The sequence below is a fragment of the Hydra vulgaris genome, chromosome 07 (genome assembly GCF_038396675.1).
Source record: "Hydra vulgaris chromosome 07, alternate assembly HydraT2T_AEP".
Taxonomy (NCBI): Eukaryota; Metazoa; Cnidaria; class Hydrozoa; order Anthoathecata; family Hydridae; genus Hydra; species Hydra vulgaris.
The window spans coordinates 12,119,796-12,141,675 of NC_088926.1; the positions used below are offsets into that span (position 1 = coordinate 12,119,796).

Below are 21,880 nucleotides of genomic sequence, written 5' to 3' on the forward strand. Positions count from 1 at the left end.
TTAACAAATAAGTAAATAATACAGTAGCAAATACAGTGTTTTGAAATTATTTACAAACATTTATAATTTAAAAAACATTATTAATACAAATTTATTATAAATTTAAAGAATAAACAAAATTAATTTTAAAAAGTTAAAAATTCTCTTGCAAGTTTTTCAATATGAGCTTTGCATCTTGGCAATTTTTAGAATATTAAAATAGGCCCCAATCACGTCTTGCGGTTGCGCGATGAATAGGCCTTCAGTATAGAGCGCCACAAGACGACCCCATTAGAGAAATTTACTTACTTTTTTACTAAAAACATTTTTAAACGGTGCGCCGTCGTATTACTAATATGTATGGTCAGAAGGTTCAATAAATTTAAAAAATAAAATGTAAATAACGCACGCTAATAATAATAACAGACTCTAAACTAAATAATAAAACTATTTAAAATAGTCTGAATGATATCATGGTTTAATTGTTAGTCAATTGAATTTTTGAAAAAAAAATCTGTACTTTATAAATGTATAGATTTAAAGTATTTAAAAACTTAAATAGTATTTAAAACTTTAAAAATTTATTTGTAGAACATAACTTATAAGTCTAAACTCAGATCTAAATTTTTTAAATTAAGATCCAATCTTTAAAAAGGCTAAAATCCGAACATTAAAATAAACCTAAATACAGTCTCTAAATATTGCAAACTACAGACATATATTTTTAATTATCCCTATATTCATATAATAATTATATGAATACAAGGATAATTCAAAATATTTACCTGTAGTTTGCAATATTTAGATTGTATTTGCAATATTATACTGTATTTATGTTTATTTTAAGTTTTGGATTTAGGCCTTGTTATAACATTACATTATAATAATTACATTATAGTAATGTAAAAAAAGATTTGGAAAAAATATATTTTTAGTTAATAAAATGAAGAAAAAAAGTGCTGGAAAGAAACAAAAAGTTGTAATTTCATTTGATGAGGAAGCTCGAAAGTAAGATGTTAAGTTTTCCTTAACTTTAGTACTTTTTTGAATTAAGGAAAAATTAAAAATTTGCAACAACTGTATATATTTGTAACGCACACACACACGCACACACACACACACACACACACACACACACACACACACACACACACACACACACACACACACACACACACACACACACACATACACACATTTATTCCTAAATACAGTTTTTGAAATAAGAGTTGCCAAATATTGTTCCTAATTTAAAGGTAAAAAGCATGTAAACTTCAAATATCAATTGAGGGTAGTTGTAAGATTGATAATATAGAAAATCTTTGAATGTTATTTATAAATATATCTCAATGGATTAATTTATTAGGAATATTTTACTGTGTTTTTTCTTGAATGTATTTGTAGAGAGTATTTGACTGGGTTCAGAAAACGTAAAGCAGAAAGAAAAAATAAAGCAAAACTGGAAATTGAAAGAAAACTTAAAACTCAAATAAACCAAGAAAGAAATAAGGTATATAAGGCACTTTTATTTAAAAAGTATAATACTATACAAATCAGTTTTGTAAAATAGTCTTGAAATTTTTTTAATTGTAAATTATTGTTAGGTTTTATGTGGTTATGTGGTATTTGATTTTATTCTTATTTGTAGAGAAGAAAAGTTATGCAAGAAAAGGTCAATGAAATATTAAAACATGTTGGTATATAATTTTTGAAAATTATTTTCTTAAATATTTTTTTTAAATGCACTTTTCTTTTATTCACTTTGCTATTAAATATTATTTATACTTTTGTAATCAAATTTTAAAATATAATTTTAAAATAAACAACTATTTTTAATTAAAAAAAAAATTAGTTTTTCTATCTCTTAGTTTTGTTGCAAATATGACTAAACTTTATTGTATCTCTTTTAAGATGTACATTTGTGATTTTCTTTAAATTCAACTTAATGACAGGCGCTAATTGTTATTAAGTTGTGTCCCCTTTTATTTTGATTTTAAATCGTAATATTTAATGAGCATATTGAAATATCAACTTTAAATTTGTTACATACATGGTCTTCCACAGGGCTGATTCAAGTATCAAATTAAAAAATTTATACGACTATAACTTCTGGAAACTATGAAAAAGAAAAAAAAGTTTCCCTACTTCGGTGCAGTCAGTGCAAATTATAAAAATAATTATTAATGTAATTTTAAATTTTACAATGTAATAGCAAATTTCTCATATAGACAGTAGTGGACTATTTGTATTTAACATTACTGAATGATAATTTATGTTTTTTATTTGATCTGATATTTAACCTTTTTGCTCTGCTCAATTTTGTAGGTTTGACTACTCAGCCCGCATAATTTTTTACCTTAAGTTGCAGGTTTATTAAAAATAATATATTTTCAGTTATCTTTATGTGTTAACCTTGAAGTAAAGTTTTTCTAAAAGGTAAATGAGTATACTTACATAATTCATAGAGGTTTACACCATACTGGATATAACTTTTATAGAGCATTCGTCTAAAAAACAAACAAAAAAAGGGAAAAATTAGATTATTGCACTTTTTTTCAATAAACTGACATGTATGAAAAAAAAACAGGTGGAAATGTATATGTATGCTATGAAATTATTATTTTTAGCATCCCATAAGTTTATTTAAACAGAATAATTAAAATATACACAAGTACAACTTTTATTTTTCTCAAATTTTGAAAATCTGAGACTCATAGTTTTGACAAAAATATGCATAAATTGACACATGTGCGACAGCACACATTCCACATTTGTATGTTGTCTCTTTTCGTTTGCCATTGTTCAACAGACACATTTACTACGCTTTCGACCCAGCGATTGACTTTTTTGGGTAATAAAATGTCTTTCAACAAGTCGTAAAGGATTGTTTAGGCCATTTACTGGTTCTCCACGTCCTGACTGAATTGGTGCTTGTTTATTTAGATGGTACATAATTATTGTTTTTACTAGAGATTCTCTAAACTTTAGATGACTGGTGTTGCTTCCATTTAATTTTTTCCAAACAACAAATGAGTTGTAAATGTAAAAATCAATAAGCAACTCACCAATCTTTTTAAACCATTTCAAACCTCTCCGTTGTATGGAATACGGGATACTGACGCAACTCAAGGTATCTACACCACCCATTGTTTTATTGTAATCTGACACAGCATTTGGTTTCATAATGGGATTTTTAGAAGAGAAGTGAATTTTTCCAGTTTTAATTAACTGACCTGTATGTTTTGTTGACATCATTGAAACAACCTTTGTTGATTTGATCTTGTAGGGATCATTCCATCTCATGATCATCATTTATTTGGCATAAAACTTTTTCAAAACTGGTTGACCTACACCTTTAGAAGGCTTCCATGCCCAAAAGTCCTTAGGAAGTCCTTTTTTTCAACGCAGTGTACCAAAACAATCAGTTTGGTTATTAAATAATGCCATCAATAGTTTAGGTGAAGTGTACAAATTATCAATGGTCACACAGTAACCCTGATTGTACAGTCCATCTATCAGAGATAAAACTATTTTTGAATAACATGCATACTCATCAAATGCTTTAGCAAAAGTTATGTTACTGGGGGCAGGATAGCCTGTATCTGAACCTTTCCAAAGAGAGAGATATTTATCTACAGAGACATTTAAGTTTACTCAAACTGTCATCACGATTTTCATGTTCAGGGTCCATAAAATGCATCATTGTACGAGTAGACTCAAATTGATTACAACGCATAGAAAAAATAGGTGCAGAAAATATGTGGTCTTTAGTCCAAAACATATGATAATGTGGCTTGTTTATTATTCCCATTATGGATATTATTGCAACATACACCCAAATTTCATTAAAAGTCACATCAACCCATAAACTAAAGCAACTTCTTTTTTTTGTTTGCATTCTTGCTAGTGCTGATTTTGCATATGTACATTAGGGTGTCCCAAAAACACACTTTTTTTAAAATTTCAATGTGCTCTCAACTGATCCCCATTCTATAGGTCCTAAATAGCTACCAAAATCTTTTTTTTAACTTTTTAATGACTAGAAGTGATAGATGTAAATTCTGAGTTTTATGGTTTTGTACACTTATGTGTATTTACTAAAAAACAGCGCTATCTAGTATTTCAATATGTTTTAATATGACGTAATAATTAGTACACAAATAATTCCCATAGGATATTATTAAAGAATAGGATCATTCCCTATGAACATTGTTAGAGATTGATATTTTTCCCTCTGGACAATATTATTAGTTCTTATAATTCCCCATGGATTGGTTCACAAATAACTCCATTTAGAAATTTTTTTTGAAGGAAAAAATTTCTAAATGGAATTATTTGTGCACGAAGGAATTCTAATTTGTGCACGAAGAAATTCTCGTGTAAACGGTTATAAAAGCCGTAACGGTAAACTTAGATAAAATATTATATGAGAGGGAATAACGACTTCATAGATTTTTGATGCAAGTGTAACATTTAGTATAAATTTAGTTAAAAAACTGATTATTTCGAAATTCATATAAAAATGGGTAGAACAGCTAAAAAAAAGAAGATGATAGGACAGAATAAGATAAAACGGAAAAATACAGAAAGGTTGAGGTATATTTACCTATTGAAGTACCCACTGAGGGAGTTACCTCAGAGACAGCTTCCATCTAATGGTGATATTCTTAGATACTATCAATTTATCCTTCGCAAGTCACAAGTTAAATACAACTAATGTTGGTTGCAAATTGAAATCGAAATCCAAGGATTTTGTTTGTGAAAATGGTGTTTGTACAGATCCTGATAGTTCTTGCTTGGTATCTAGGATTAAAAAAATTTGGGATAATGCTGGGTTTGGCAAGAAATTTGTGATTTGTGGGTACAATATAAAGACTAAAATCATTAAACTTAATTTAAAATACAAGAAATTGATTAAATTGTCTTCTCTAAACTGGAACAGCAGTCTTGATAAGCAATCAAAGTTAGAGAAAGATTTTCTCACAGAATCCTATCAGCTTTTTGACATCTCGACTAAGAATTTTAAAAAAGATATTCTTGCTAGAAATTAATGATAAACCGCTTTCAAGAAGCACACTTCATAGAAAAAAGTTCAAATATGTAGAACTTGAAGGAGACTCGGAGTGGATTTCAATATCTAATCATCTTAAAGGCCGACGGCTTATTCTTCATTTTGATATCAAACTGTTGGAACAAATTACCACTGGGCTTAACATTATCCAAAAAATTGAGCGACTTGCAGTCTCAGTGAGTTCCCCGGATGACGATACCATGGAAGACCATCTTTTAGGTGTTGTTCAATGTCCCTCTTCAAAGGGAGTTGAACAAGCAGAACAAGTGCACAATCTTTTAGAATATTACGGATGTACAGAGCAGATCATTGATATATGCTGTGATACAACTGCAAGCAATACAGGCGGAGTAAATGGAGCCATCCAAATTCTTACAGATATTTTGAAATTACCAATTTTGTAGATAATGTGTAGGAGACACATATATGAAGTACATGTATCTCACTATATGGCTGCCCTTACTGGTGAGAAAACTAAAGGTCCAAGAAGAGCTCTTTATGTCAAGCTAAAGAACAAGTGGCCTGAAATCTGTGAGAAAGTGAATGAAGTGAAAAATTTATGTAAATTGGACTGGCAAAGAGATGATCTGAAGATTGGCTCTGTTCTTCGCACTGTTGCAGAGGAAGCTAAGACATTTTTGACTAATGCAACTACTGATATAGTGTTTTCAAGGAATGGTTATGGTATAGTTTGTAAGCTCTTCTCTTCTTCTTCCTTGGAGTGAAAGAAGGAGGTAAGCTTACAAACTATACCATATTTGCTATGTTCCATGGTTTTTAAAAAGTTTTTTAGGATTTCTGGCTCCCTACAATGATTTGAAAGCTATCCAGACAGCCTATGCATTGAGAAAAGTTAGTAAGAATATTGGAAATGCTTTGCTTCTCAGCATGGGACGCCATACGTGGTACTTAACTCCGCAACTCTGTGTTTTGTCCTTTGGGGATAAAGAAGTTCCTTCTGAAACAAAGCTAAGAATGCTGTTAGCTCTGATTGAGTTTGAAGAGCCAAATGAATTTCAGCGTTGTAAACCATCAAATGTACAAATTGGAGAGACCACAGAGCTACCTGAGTTGATTTCCGAGCAAAACTACCTTCTCTTCAAACATTTTAAAATATCAAGAGCAAGTATAAAAGAATGGCTTAATAATAGTCTTAATACTATAGATGTTTTTAACCATCCTCAGTTGCTAGATTTTATTGCATGGATCAAAAACATATCTGTTGTAAATGATGGTGCAGAAAGAAACATTAAGCTCATTAAAGATTTTCTTTCAGCTACTAGAGATGAAGATCACCTTCAAAATGTACTTTTTGTAGTTAAAAAGTCTAGAAAAAACTTGACTAAGACTATGACTAAAACGGAGCTTGGGAACTGTTCAAAAAGTTTCACTGCAATAAAATCTTAAATTTGCTAATAAATATTAGTTTTCATGTATTTTTTTTTGTATTTTCATATTTATAAATATAATCTATCAAGTTAAATAGTAGAAAACAATTGGAAATGATTTATACACATCTAATTGTTTTGTTTTAATTTTCTAAAATGTGTTTTCTATTAATGTTAAGCTAGCTTAACATTAAAACAGTAAAACTCAGATTTTACATCTAGCACTTCCTGTCAAAATAAAACCGTCAAATTTTTTTTAGTACTTATTTAGGTCACATAGAATGGGAATCAGTAGAGAGCTTTTTTTTTTTTTTTTTTGGGACACCCTAATGTACATACTTATTTGTGTACATACTTATTTGTGTGTCTGACAATATTGTTGATAATATCATCTGTTAAGAATGTTTTTAGTACTGCAAGTGGACAATCATGCTTTTTAGGAACATTATTTACCTTATTATCCGCAATGAAAGAAAATTCTTGTTGTCGCCTAGGAATATCATCCAAAATAAAATTGTTTTCACAACCTTCCTCTTTACTAAATTCATTAACAACTGCCTTACGAACACGTTTTCTCTGTGAATTTAAGTCAACTGTATTACTACCAGTTACTATACTGATGTTGGTGGTAAAGAATGCGTAAAGCTTTGTGATTGGGAGAAGTTAATTTTTATGTATCTATACCAAATTCTAAGTAAAAATGAACATACATTATACCACATCCCACCACTGTACACCACAACTCACCACTGTACTCTGTTTCCATAAAAATTTTAATTATGATTTAAATTTTTTCTTATTTCTTCAATTATAGATTAACAAACTTGTCAAATTAATTTTTTTAGGCATTCTGTATATCTACTTTAAAAATGGTTATATATATATAATAATATAGTAATAGGTAGTAAATGACCTGTTTGATATATTACGTAGGCTAGGACCGGGGCCGGGTTGGATAAAAAAAGTTGGCTCAGAGCCAGGTTTGTGACCGGGGCTGGAAGAGCATTGGTTTATTTTAAATCATTTTTTTAAATCGAAGTTCATGTTATATTTTATAAATATATAACCATGTATATTTATTTAAAAATTATCATTATGATTAACACGATCATCAAAATCAACATTAGAATAAATTGAAGAAACATCTTCATTTATATCTTGTTGAATAAATTCAAAATGGGAATCTTCTTTTTCTTCTGACAATTCAGTTTCAGATGTTACTTCAAAGAAATCTAAGGTAGTGAAACGCATCTTTGGATTGGTTTAGGGTTATATATTTATTATAATATAAATATAGCTATATTTTAATTTATAAATTAGACATATAATATGATATTTCAAAAAAAGAGTTTAAGGAAAAAATTAAATTACAACTTTAAATTTAAATCTTACTCTTGAAATATAAAAAAAATCATTCTTTTAACATCCCAAGGCAAGAAAAACAAACTAAAATATATATACCATCAGTGGAAATCAACAAATCATCTTCACAATCATCATTATCACTGTTATCCAGCTCATCTATAAAGTTCTGAATTTCAGATTTATAATTTTATGCTTTTTTAAGTTAAAATTTTAAGTTAATCTCTTGATAAAATAATTATTATTGTGGACCATTTGTTCATAATTTGAATTCAGAAATGCAATGCAACCACCAGTTTTTTGGCTTTTTTGTAAAATATCAAGGTATATCTAGAAACGCCAAAAGGTGTACTTCGGATTTAGCGAGAATGCCAAAAGGCGTACTTTGGAGCAAAAACGTTAAGGGATCACAAATGCATCATTAAAAAAGTGACTTTTTCCGTAAAAAAAAAGTTATTTTTTTTGTAGAAAATATATTTTCTTAATATTGCTACAAATTAAAAAAAAAAAAAATTGCAATTTTTCTAAAATCTAGATAAGTAAATACTATGAGCCAACTAGCCCGTAAAAATTTTGCCTACTTACCCCAAAAGCCATTTTTTCAATAAATGTCTAATAAATAAATTCAACAAAAGTCTATAAATCCTGAAAAATGGCAACTATTGAAATAAAAACTGAATGGAAATAGTAAATCAATTGTGACTAGAATCTTTGCAATAGTTTTTTTAACCTACTATTTTGATGCTCCAAAAGTTTGATTTATTTGTTTGTTTTTTTATGTTTTTGTTTTTGTTTAATAAACTTTAAAAATGTCTGACAAAAGTGAAATACTCGAATTTTGTTATAAAGAAGATAATGAAACAAATAAATTTAAATCTTGTAATACAAGATTTAAATTCTCAAGAAAATAAAAAAGCGAATGATGCCTTTGGAAGTTTAAGCAAGCGTTCTGGCAAATATGAAAATAAAACTAAAAAAGCTTCTGGAAGTTTAAACAAGCGTTTTAAATGGAGTACAAAAATGGTAGGAAATTTAATAGAGACTATACAGGCATATAAATCAAAAAAAAAATTTAGACTTTGACACTGAAAAATAAGCACAGTATTTTTATATCAGAAAGGATATGGCAAATAAATATGTCAATGAGAATTTGTTTGGTTTAGGATCAGACATTCCAAATTTACCATTAAATTTTGAACAACTATCTAGTCAAGACCAAGCCCTCCTTAAGACAGAGTTTTGTCTGAAAAAAAAGTTAATTTCTAAAGGAAAATAAAAGAATCCAGGAAAAAATAAAAGAAGTTAGACAAGTATTTTCTAAAGCTGTAGTGTCTGGGTCAAGAATTGGAAGTGGAAAAGTTGTTTTTTGAACACTATGATAATCTTGTCTCAATATGGCATGGTTCAGCTAATAGTAAGCCATTACCATTTGGTATTTCAAGTAAGGAAAAGTTAACTTTAAATAATATTGAAAATGTAATCAGTGATCATGAAAATATTTCGGATTGTAGTGAATATGAAAATGAATTAAAACAAAACAAAAAAAGAAAAACATCTGTAGTTCCAAAAATTATTAACAATAAAAGAAAAATGCTTGAAAAAAATCTTTCTGCAGCACAGAGAGATAAACTTAAATTTTTTTTTTCGAAATGAAAAGTGATGGAGAGCTTTGCAAAGATCTAACTAAAGCCATAAAAGAATCCAATGAATCTTTTTCTGATTGCATAAAAGACATTAGTAAATCAAATAGTGATCTAAGCAAAGGTTTGTGTTTCTCTATGGAATTACTCTCCAGAACACTGATCTCCCAACAACAAATATCTGCCATTCAAACTCTTGCACTTCAGCATTTTATTTATCAAAACAACAGTGCTTTTTAACCTATTTGGATTTAGAAAAATAATAACCACAAAAAGTCAATAAAAATAAACAAGCCTAACTAATTGTTATTTCTAAACTTTATTAGACATGTAAGCATTTATGTTATTAAAAAGTCTAAAGTCATGGGTATATTTTTTAGTGATTAAAAATCTTTAGGAAACCTTTTAAAAATATTTACAAATAAAGTTGTGAAAAGCTTATAAAATTCACTGTTTTATTACAATAATAAATTTTTATTTTTTTAAACATATTCAACAATAACTTGTCAAACAAAAAATCATAATAAAACTGGAACAAAAATATTAAAAACTTTTTATTTTATTAAAAGATTAGTATTATTTTTTGTTATATTTGATTTTATTCTGTGTAAACAGTTTGCTTTTGAACATAATTTTCATTAATGTACTCAGTTAATGCTTTACAATTAACTTCATCTTCACCGTCAATACAAAAAAAAAAAATTGGATCTGGTAAATTTCTTTCATTTTCATTTATTACCTCAACTTGTATTTTTACTAACTCTTCATCCATGCAGATATTGTCCCATTCACTAAAGTTATGTAAAATAAATAGATAGATTACTCTTGGAATAGCATAGATTACTCTTGGAATTTTTTCAAGTTTAAGATCCATTTTTTTTGTCAAAATTTTCCAACGTGCCTTAAGTCAACCAAAAGCACATTCTATAGGGTTGAAAGTGCAGTACTCAACATACTGTTAAAAATGACTTCTTCATTTTTCTTGCATGTATTATATTCTTTCATACAATGTGGAAGTAGTGGATATGCAGGATCTCCAATTAAGTAGCAGGGACCTTTTATTTTGTTCTTAGAAATAGTTTGAAAGGTTCCTGGTAGTCTAGAACATCTCAAATTAGTAATTATAGAAGAGTTTGAAAAGACTTAAGCGTCATACTCACTACCAGGCCACATACATTCAACATCCAAAAAACTGCCTTTGTAATCACTAACTGCTTGAACCTGTAATGAATAGTACTGTTTGCGACAAAAATAATCTTGAGAATGATTAATTGGACAAACAATGGGAATGTGAGTTCCATCAATACAACCAAAGACTTGAATCATTCCAAACTTTGACTCTAACTCAGATGTTTTTTCTCTCATTTGCTGTTTATTTTTTGGTAAATAAACAAACCTTGGTCCTAAATCTTTACTATAGCATTAAAAACTTCAAAAATGACTGCTGAAGTAGTACTGCAATTCTCACTAAATCACTGTTTCCCTCTCCCTCTCACTGAGTCCTCTTCTTTACATCCTTTCTTCTTTACGCTTTCTTTAATTCCTTCTCACTGAGTCCTCTTTTTTACGTCTTTTTGGATTATCATTTACCTTTCATGGAAACCATATGTACAATCATTTTCTTTCATGGAAACCATATATACAATGTGGACCTTTATATATATACAATATGGACCATATATACAATATGGACCTTTCATGGAAACAATATGGACCTTTCATGGAAACAATATGTATATATATATGGAAACAATATGTATATATATACAATATTGACATATATCATGGAAACAATATGTATATATATACAATATGGACCATATATACAATATGGACCTTTCATGGAAACCATATATACAATCGGTTACTAAATTAGCATCTGCTAAGGTTGCTTCTCTTTATCGTGCTCGCCTTTCTCTCTTCTAATTCCATTCTCTACCTCTACAAATCTCTTATTCTTCCCTGTATGGAATACTGTTGTCATGTTTGGGCTGGTTCTTCTAATGATTCTCTTTCTCTTCTAAGCAAGGTCCAAATATGCATTGTAAACGTTGTCTATCTGCTAAGTTTGTGCTTCTTTTCCATTATCGTAAAGTTGCTGCATCTCTCTCTCTTTTCTACAAATACTATCATGGTTGCTGCTCAAAGGAGCTATCATCTCTAGTTCCTTCAACTAAAATACATTCTTGCTTGACTCGTCATTCATCAAAGTCTCATTTTTTTACTGTATCTGTCCCTGCATGCTCCAAAAACTTTTATTCGTCTAGTTTTTTTCCCCACACTTTAACCCTTTGGAACTCTCTCCCATCTTCATGTTTCCTGACTCATACAATCTTCAACTTTTCAAGTCTTTTGTCAACCATTTCCTTGCTCTATAACTCTATTCTTTTTTTCTAGTAACTCTCAACTTAATAGTGATTGATTGCAGTCTTGTTGGGAGTGAATCAGAATGAAAAAAAAGAATTCTAAAAGTGTTTGCTGTCATGTTCAAGGTACCACTGTCTTTTAAATAGTATAGCTTTCTAACTTTTTTATCTGGTGTGATTGCTCTTATATTTGGTGAGTAAGAATCTGGAGATATATAAGGTTCAAGAAGGGAGACAAAAAAGGAAGTTTTACCTAATCGAAAGTTTTTTTATAAGATTCTTCAGGTGTAATATATTGACTAATTTAATATGAGATTTTGCCACCACAAATTGGTGCATCCAAAATAGAACCAGCAGCTTCTTTTTTTTTTTATGTTTTTTTAGCTAATCCCAATCTTCTTAATATACGACGTCTCGAGAACTCAATAAATCAAGAATTATTAACTGATCCCTTTGCTTTTTAATAGCAATTGCAAATTGTAAAAAATGAATTTTAATATTATTAGCTTGTATATTGATCATTTTTAAAATTGTAAAGGTAAGAATTTGTTTATGTAATGGTAAGGAATCCATTTTTCAGCTTTAAATTTTTTAATTGGGCACATGGTGTAAACAGATATTTTATCCCGGTTTAGCAGGTCAAACCAAAAAAAAAATCATATAAAAAATTTAGAAAAGGGAATAAGTTTCTATAATAAGTTAATATAAGGCACCCAATATCCTTATATATCCTTATGCACGTTTGAAGCAAATTTATTTAAAGTTATGCACATTCTATAGGGTTCGTGTTTTCGTTTTTGTTCAAATAATTTGTATTTGTATTTTTTAATTATTGTACCATTTGTATATCAACTAAGAACTTGAGAAATTTAAAAAAGACTTAAAAGTTTTTAAAAGTAATTGTAAAATGCCAGAATAAAAGGAAAAAAAAAAGTTTTAGAAGTAATTTTTATTTATTTACACTATATCTACCAATTTTTGTTTATCTACATTATGTTGTTAATTTTTAACGCCCAAAACACAAGATATTTACATTTTAGTTTGAGAAAAGAGGCATAATGCAGCCGGCGCATTTTTTTCCCAAACGTTATGTAGTTTGTCCCAAGCCATCTTATTTTTTTGTATTTACACAGAATATTTGAAGTTTTAACATTAGCTTTTAAACTATTGTATTACATAGAGATGCCATCTGACGGTTTGACCTTAGATTCAACAGTTGACAAAGTTGATTTTGGCAGTCATGAAGTTCTTGTAAAATCAGACATTAGTTTTTCAGATACAGGACTTATCGTAACAAATAATGAGGTAAACTTTTATTGAATTAACAACAAGTTATTTCTTATATCTATATTGTGGCTAATTATTTGATAAAAACTATTTTTTAACCCTAAATGGCCATTTTATGTTTTTTTGATAGACCTATTTAATCATTTAAAATATGGATTTGGTTATCAATTTCCATTACTTTTTTTCTTCTTAATTTTCAATTTTAGAGTGAAAGTTTTTTGGAGTCAAATGAAGCGAATGAGAATAAAAAAGTTGTCAAAACAAAACCTCCAAAGCGAGTGAAAAATGTTTATGGTCAAAAACATGCTTTCAACAGTTTTAAGGATAGAAAAAACAATAAAAAATTTAGAAAAGGGAAAAAGTTTCAATCTAAAGGTGAAAGAAAAGTTTGAAAATGTTTTCAACGATGCAACATTTATAGAATGTAACATTTAAAGAAAAAATGTTTGCTGTCGCAAAATATTCATTACAAAATAAAATATATATTACAAAACATCTGAAACGTTTTAGCGACGAACATGCTTTATTGGACGAATTTTTTTCTGCACGTAGCATTAAAATATATGTTTATGAATAATATTTATAAGATATGCTGTAAATATTTATAAAATGTATTACAGATTTTGATTGAATGAGTTTGAAATGGTTTGAAAGATTAAACAACTTTTTACTAGTTTTTATAATAGTAATTTTTCTGAGCGGATTTAAAGTGGGTAAATAAACTCTTTCTCTTTCATACTTCAAGGAGGAGGAGTAGTCAAACAAATTCAACTCATCACTAATGTCAAACAAATTCAACTCATCTCTAATTCTATTGAGTAAAAATAGCTGATCTTACGAGCTAGTAATGAGTCATTATTGTTAGGTTGTATTTACCGTCCCCCCCCCCCTTCCTCCTCTTGAAGAACGACGTAAATCTACTGAATCAAATAAATATATTTGAAAAAACTACATCTCAATCTCTAAAATCACTCGGATGTGCTTCAATACTGATTTATGCGGATTCTAATTTCTCGCATATGCACTACAAGCCTTTAGATATTGGAGGAAATGTCTTGACAGTTGCAGTAAGACTTTTTAAGACTTAGGGGTACATCAAAGAGTCTTAAAAAATCGTGCCAACCTTTTTGCAGCACCCCCAACACTAATCTTCAACTCCTTAATTTCAGCCCCGGACGTTCTAGATATGCGGAAGCAGTCGGAAGTTACGCTAATATTCAAAAAGGGATGTAAGTTGAATTAGACCAGACTCGAAGAAATCAATATATTAGTTAGTTTTATTTCGTCAATTTTCACACATTTTACAATGTTATCCTTAAGATCTAATAGATATATATAATTACAATCTGACTCGGACAAGTAGAAGACAAAATGTCTTATCATCAAGCCCCTTCGTGAAATAGAGAAGAATTTAGTTCTTATATTATACAAATATTATTAAAAAAAAATCTTTTAAATAAATAATTTTTTTTTTTTCAAATCGGTACGTATTGTAATAAAACGTAAAGATAAAAATAACGTATTGTATAACGTATATATAAAAATTTACAAATCGTTATATATATGTATACATATACAATACAAAACGTAATATATATTTATATATATTCAAATATTTAAAAGAAATTTAGAGTTTAAAAAGGTTTAAAGCATTTTCAAGATTTAAATTCTTCTATTTTAATTTTTTATACAAAAATAAAACAGACAAGAAAAAAACAACAAGAAAGATATATCAAAAAACAAATGTTTAAATTTAGAATTTTTTTATAGTTCTTTCAAATATATCCATAACTTTTTTTTTTTTTAAGATTATCGTCGAGAACTGAGTTCCACAAGCGTGGTAATGTAATGGAATAGTAAGATTTTTTTAGTGATGTTAGTGGAATGTAGTAATTACTTATTGAGTGCCTTAATTCATATTTAGGATTCATTAGAGAGAAATTTTTATAAAAATATATTAGAATTATTTTATTTTAAAGTTTAAACATAAATAACAAGTTATGGTAGACATTCAGTTCGTATACGTTTAAACCATTTATTTCCTTGAGTAACGGCTCAGTGCATTCGTACCTATCTGCGCCCAAAACTAATTGACTTGCTTGCTTTTGTTTTGTATAAATGTTTTTTAGGAAAGATGAATAATTGTTTTCCCAGGCAATATTACAATAGTTAATATTTTATTATCCATTTGTTCAAACAAAAATTGAAAAATTATAAGTTTTTTATAATTTTACAAAAATAGGTTAGGTGTCACTCATATAGTTAAAAACTAGTCATTGGAGTGACACCTAAATAAAATAAACAAACAAAAAAAAAATCACCAGCAATAATAATAAATAAAAACATGCGTAAATTAAATTAATTTAAAAATAATAATTATAACGATAAAGCTATAATAAATTAAATAATAAGACAAAAAATACGAAAACACCCAATTAATAACAACAGCAAACAAAAGTAGAAATAATTAGCAAAACTGCAAAAAGAATAAGAAACTTAACGCAAACGAAAAGGCAAACCACAAAAACTACAAAATGAAAGCAAAAACTACAAAACGAAAATGCAATAACAAAAACTTCTACAAAATAAAATAAAAAAATATCAATAATCATTTGTTATTTTTGGCGAAAAAGAAGGTGTAGAAAAATTGTTAGCGATTTATTTTTTACGTTTTAATTAGTTCTTTTTATTATTTTTCGGCCTTTTTTACTTTTAACTCGGTGCTTCGCTTTTAATTGATTTTTTTGTTTTTGTTTTATTAAATCTATTTGCTCTTTTATTCTTTGATTCATTCTCTTGTTTTAATTTGTCTTCATAGGAATAAATGTATAAATAATTAGTATAAACTTTTTAAACACATTTTGTTCAAAAGATGTTTTGTCTTGTACATAATCCCCTGAGTCTTTGAAACTTTTTTCTCGACTATCTTTATTTGGTTTTTCCAAATTAAATGTTCGTAAAAAATTATTCCAAGTATTTTCATTGAAAAAACTCTTTTTATTTTAATATTATTAATTGTTAGTTCATGTTATAGTCCATGGACTTAACAAATTTTTATAATTAATAATTCTTTTTAACTTTGGAAAGGCCTTTTCGTATTGCTTAATTTCGTATTGCAGTAGATAGTTCCCAGTTTACTTCTTGTAAGAGACCGCAAAACTTGTTTTAGAGGTCTTAGAGACTGGTATATAATTACTACAATTTAACTTACACCGTTTTTTGAATCTTGGCGTAACTTCCGACTACTTCCACTTATCTGGAACTTACAAAGTTGCAATTGAGGAATTGAAGATAAGTGTTAGGTGTACTGAAAAAACGTACACGGTATACCGTATACAAAATTTACTCGGTATATCGTGTAAAATAGTTGAGGGATTAACACACGAATCAATCTCCGATTACTTGTTAACCAACGGTTTAACTACTAAAGTTCAGCATTGTTTTATGAAAAGAAAATGACGCACAACGAATCTGTTGGAATCTTGCAACATTTGTACTGAAGCCCCTAATCTGAACCAACCTGTCAATGTTGTCTATACCGATTTAGCTAAGGCCTTTGACAAGGTACTACACAAAAGACTTATACATAAACTGAAAGCTGAAAGCATACAAGAAATGCTCATAGAATGGATCAAATTATGGCTATCCGGGCGCTACAGTGAGTTACAATTGGACAGAAAAAAACTGAACGGAAACAAGTTGAGTTCCTCAAGGATCCGTTTTAGGCTTCTTACTTTTTGTGATATACATAAACAACCTACCAGACAACATTTCCAACTGTATAAAACCTTATGCAGACAACAGCAAAACAATTATAATTATAACACAATTATGAGAGCAAAATGATGTAAATTATAAATACAGCTGATGCGCTATCCTTGTAAAACGATATTTCTAGACTAGAAATTGACCCATGCTTTTTAATATTGATAAGTATAAGGTTATGAATGTTGGTTGCAAAAAAAAAAAATCAAACGCAAAGCTGCACAATGTTAGACCAAGACGGACTTTGTCATCCATTAAAATGTACCACAGTCGAGTGTGACCTTGGTACTTTTGTGTCTGAAGGTTTGAAATTAAAATTATTAGTAGATGCAGCAGCAGCGAAAGCAAAATAGAAGTAAGGTGTGCTAAAAAAGCGTTAAGAGGGCGCGGTGTATTTCTCTAGCGAATATTATACACTTCATACATTCGACCTCATCTACAGCTCGCAATGCAAGCCTGATCACCACACCTTAGTGGTGATATTAACAAATTAGAGCAAATTCAACATCATGCAATAAGATTAATAAATTTCCTGAGATATCTGTGAAATAAAACTAGAAGCACTGGGATTGACAACACTAGATAAGAAAAGGAAAAGAAGGAATCTAATAAAACAATTCAAATTCAATCAAAACCTTGAACAAGTAGATTTCTATGTACCACAATGTTATCCCTTTTCCAAATCAACTTCATATGACCTAAGATGGAACCACGAGTTTATGCTTCAACCGAAACAAGTCAAAAACTGTATGGAGAGACTCAACAATTTATAAAATTGCGTTTGTGCACCGTGGAATGCATTTTCCTGCAACACCATCAACTTAAAATCTGTCAATATTTTCAAGTCACGGTTGCAACATCAGAACACTCCCAAATAATAGAAATACATGTATCAAACTCGTTAGCATAGCAAGGCCTGGCGCCGAGCTCTGTCAAACTTTATAACATTTTTGAAAATTTTGATTACTGGATAAACTAAACTAAACTGTAAAACGCAATTTGTATAAAGAGTCTCCCTATACAGCATAACATATCGAGGGCCTAAGATATAGAACAGCTTTAAAAATAACTATTTCAATATGAAAAAATCAGTAAATTTATTTAGGTTCATATTTTGAAACCAAATGAAAGCTTTGAAATTTAATATATAAACCTTTTTATAAACCATTTTGCTAAACTTAATTTCTTATACTACGTTTTATTTTTTATTTAACTTAATTTATATTTATAGGAGTTTATTCTATTTATTGTCTTTTTTTTTTTTACATATTTAACGGAGATTATTTAATTTACGGAATTATTTAATTTACGGAGATTATTTAATTTACGGAATTTTATTTAATTTTTATAACAACTTTATTTTACTTTACACTTGTAAAAAGCCCAAATAGGGGTTCTATGAAATGATTGTGGTGATTCCGGTCATCCATAAATTTTTTGAGCCCCTGTTTGTTTATATAAATTGTTTTTTTTATTTCATGAAAATGTTTCTTTGTTTTTTTATTTTTGAATTGCATGAACAGTGAAATATGTTTTAAAAAAAAATTAATATGAAGTTTGAACCCTCCACAATTTGAGGGGGATACAAATTTTATAATGCCATAATTTTTGAACACTAAGAGATTATTTTATGAAATTTAAAATTTATCGATGAATATAAGTTTAGTTCAGTATAGTAATAAAAATATTTTATCAACTCATTGCTCTCACGTTTTGGACAGATGTAGCTATAACTTTAGGGCTCTATTGTCCCCAGGCTCTAATCATCGCAACCTTTTGCAAAATATCCTTATTTGATATAAGTACAAACATATAAATGTTTGGTGTTTACTTCATGGACTATTTGTATCATGACAAATAAAATAAAATATACTGTAATCTAGCGTAAAAAAAGCAAACCACCAATCTGTCAAAGTTCTATCTGCAGGTTTAGTTAACTAATATCTAGTTTGATAAGGTTCCAACTAACGGGTTTTGATTAACTCTAACTACAGTCCCAGTCCCCAGTCCCGATGCTTTTTCAATTAGTTATTAGGATAGAGAGTTTTATACTCATCAAAAATTTGATGTTGATATAAAAAGTATTACTAAAACGCTAATACTCTCCATTGTTTTTAAATCTTTTTTATAAAGTTGCGTAGCTTAACTCAAATTAGTTACTGTTACATTGCAAAACAAAAAGTAGGATTGCAAAACAAAAAGTAGGATTGCAAAACAAAAAGTAGGATTGCAAAACAAAAAGTAGGATTACAAAACAAAAAGTAGGATTCAGCATTGAAATAACTATTAAAACAAAAATAAAGTTTTTAAAGGGTAAAAGTCATCTTTTTTTAAAATTTAACAATTTCAGTCTTCTCTCAAACCTACAGTTAGGCAATGTAAGTATATTTTGTCATGCTTTTTGATGGTTTTTTAACCGTCTTTTGATGAAAGTACGCTTAGCTGTATCTATCTCCTAACGGTCATTCAATGCATTTCCAACTGACCGTTAGGGGATTTCATATTCCATCTCTCATCCCTAACAGTCAGGTAATGAATGCGTACTTTTAAATATAGCTGATGAATAAATATAGTTTTAATATATACTACATCAAATAAATTAATAATATTAAAAAATTGAAAAGTTTGTAATTAAATGCACGGCTAGCCCCAACTAAATTTAGGTTTCTTGAACTGTGTCCAAATTAATTTTAACGTTTTCTGGAAGAGTGTAGTTTATTTATCGTTATGTATATAGTCCACCAAATATATATAAATATATAAAAATATATATAAATAAATAAGCCCATCAACAAAAAAACTCCTTGAGTTTTTTGATTTGGTGGTTTGAATTGATTATTTGAGTATTTATGACACTTTTTGTACTATTTCGCGACTTTTTTTCGCGCTTTTTTTTGTGGTTGCGCTTTTTCTTGCAATTGTTTTGCACCATTTTTTGTCCTGCAAAGTTTTTTTTCAAAAATTTACTTTTGATTTTAGTTAAAAGTTACAGAAAATTCATAGGAAATGAAAATTACTGAAGATATTCTACACATTTTGTAGGCAATACGTTGTAACGGTCTACCTCTTAGGAAGAGTGAAATCAAGTAAACCTAGACCACGGCCTCGTTATCCTAGGCGACAAAACAACCCTGTTTGAATATATTAAAGTTTTTTATTTTTTTTAGCAATTTTTAGCTTTTATTTCCGCATAATTTAACTTATATTTCTGCATAGTTTAATTTATATTTTCGCATAGTTTAATTTATATTTCCATAACAACCCTGTAGTAACATAAGTATCTCTATCGTGACATACGCGGAACAAATATCTACAGGTGTTTTGATGTTTTTAGAAATTTTATACTTTTTTTAAAAGTTCTCTAAAACTTGATACTTTCTCAACAAACTCAACGTAAAGTACAGTTTTTGTGCTCGCATACACACCAAACAACTTAAAGCACAACTTGTTCAAAACTGCACGGAAATAACTTTTTCACCAACCGTATGGTCAAACTATGGAACACTTTAACCCAAAACGCGATAAGTTCAACAAATATAAATAACTTCAAGCATGAACTATCATTATTATAGTATTTAACTGTAATTTGAAAAATAAAGACTACATTCATTTAAAAGCTAGACTGTATTTTCATCGCAGCTCGGCCTGGCGTGCCACTCTTCACCTATAATTTGTAAATTTTATTGATTGCGAAAGAATTAAAAAGTAAAAAAAATTCTGTCAAACATCAGTGAGTATGTCTACGTCAAAAAAACTCTTTAAAATCTATTGCAGCTTATCAAAAGTTGTTAAAAGGTGCCACAGTTCCAAGTATGACCCAATAAAAAATGATATTTTTTGTAATACTGTTTCTTTACCCAAAGTCCTCCTGTCTGCCCTCACGCTAGAACTTTGCGTAAAGTAGACCGAAGTAGGACCATTGCGTCAGCTGGATAATTGCGTCAAGTACTTAAAAAATCTTAAATATATTTCTGGAGTTCTCTTCTTTTTTTTCTTTCCTATGAGAGTAGTAGCATCTGCATGTTGTAAATACATGTTTTTCTTCACAAAAGAAGAATATAAAATACTAGTACGAGATGCAAAGCAAGTTTTTAAATAAATATTTTAAATACTTTACTTTGACTTACAACATTGTATGTAAACAAACAACATATATATATATATATATATATATATATATATATATATATATATATATATATATATATATATATATATATATATATATATATATATATAAATATATATATATATATATATATATATATAAATATATATATATATATATATATATAATATATATCTATATATATATATATATATATATATATATATATATATATATATATATATATATATATATATAAATATATATATGTATATATATATATATATAATATATATATATATATATATATATATATATATATATATATATATATATATATATATATATATATATATATATATATATATAAATATATATATGTATATATATATATATAATATATATATATATATATATATATATATATAATATATATATATATATATATATATATATATATATATATATATATATATATATATATATATATATATATATATATATATATATATATATGTATATATAACATACGTATTTTAATATACATACGTATATTAAGAAATCCTTCAAGTCTCACCGCATAGCGAAAAAACAAGATTTCTCGTCTTATTTTCTAGCATATAAGCTATTGACAAATAAAGTTTTTATTGATTGGTTGTCATTCTTTACTTTAGGATTATGACAAGCAAATTCTTTACAAAACAAAGTAACTCTTTTACACAGTCAACGGGAAAATAATTGTGGTTTAAATAATTCGCTTATTATTAGTTTTTAATGTTTTTTACTTGGTTATTAATTAAACTATTATTTAACTAGAGCACGTACCTAATGTACGAAAGTAATTAAAAAAAAGGCGTTATCTGCACTTATAATTAAATTAATTTAAATCAAGATACGGCGTAATTAAGTGTTTA

At 28.1% G+C, this 21,880-nt stretch overlaps 1 protein-coding gene across 1 annotated transcript; it reads left to right on the forward strand.

The window, feature by feature from the left end:
• Window positions 1-860: 860 nt before the first annotated feature.
• On the forward strand, window positions 861-13,746 carry LOC136082294 (nucleolar protein 12-like). Its single transcript, XM_065801065.1, has 5 exons — window positions 861-987; window positions 1,384-1,489; window positions 1,628-1,676; window positions 12,987-13,111; window positions 13,300-13,746. The coding sequence occupies exons 1-5, from the start codon at window positions 923-925 to the stop codon at window positions 13,483-13,485; spliced, it is 531 nt and encodes a 176-aa protein (XP_065657137.1). The 5' UTR covers window positions 861-922; the 3' UTR covers window positions 13,486-13,746.
• The last annotated feature ends 8,134 nt before the right edge of the window (window positions 13,747-21,880 follow it).

Coding starts and splice junctions, on each gene's coding strand:
- LOC136082294 (XM_065801065.1), top strand. CDS start 923: ATGAAGAAAAAAAGTGCTGGAAAGAAACAAAAAGTTGTAATTTCATTT. Junction 1,490..1,627: donor TAAACCAAGAAAGAAATAAG/GTATATAAGGCA, acceptor TCTTATTTGTAG/AGAAGAAAAGTTATGCAAGA. Junction 1,677..12,986: donor TGAAATATTAAAACATGTTG/GTATATAATTTT, acceptor TGTATTACATAG/AGATGCCATCTGACGGTTTG.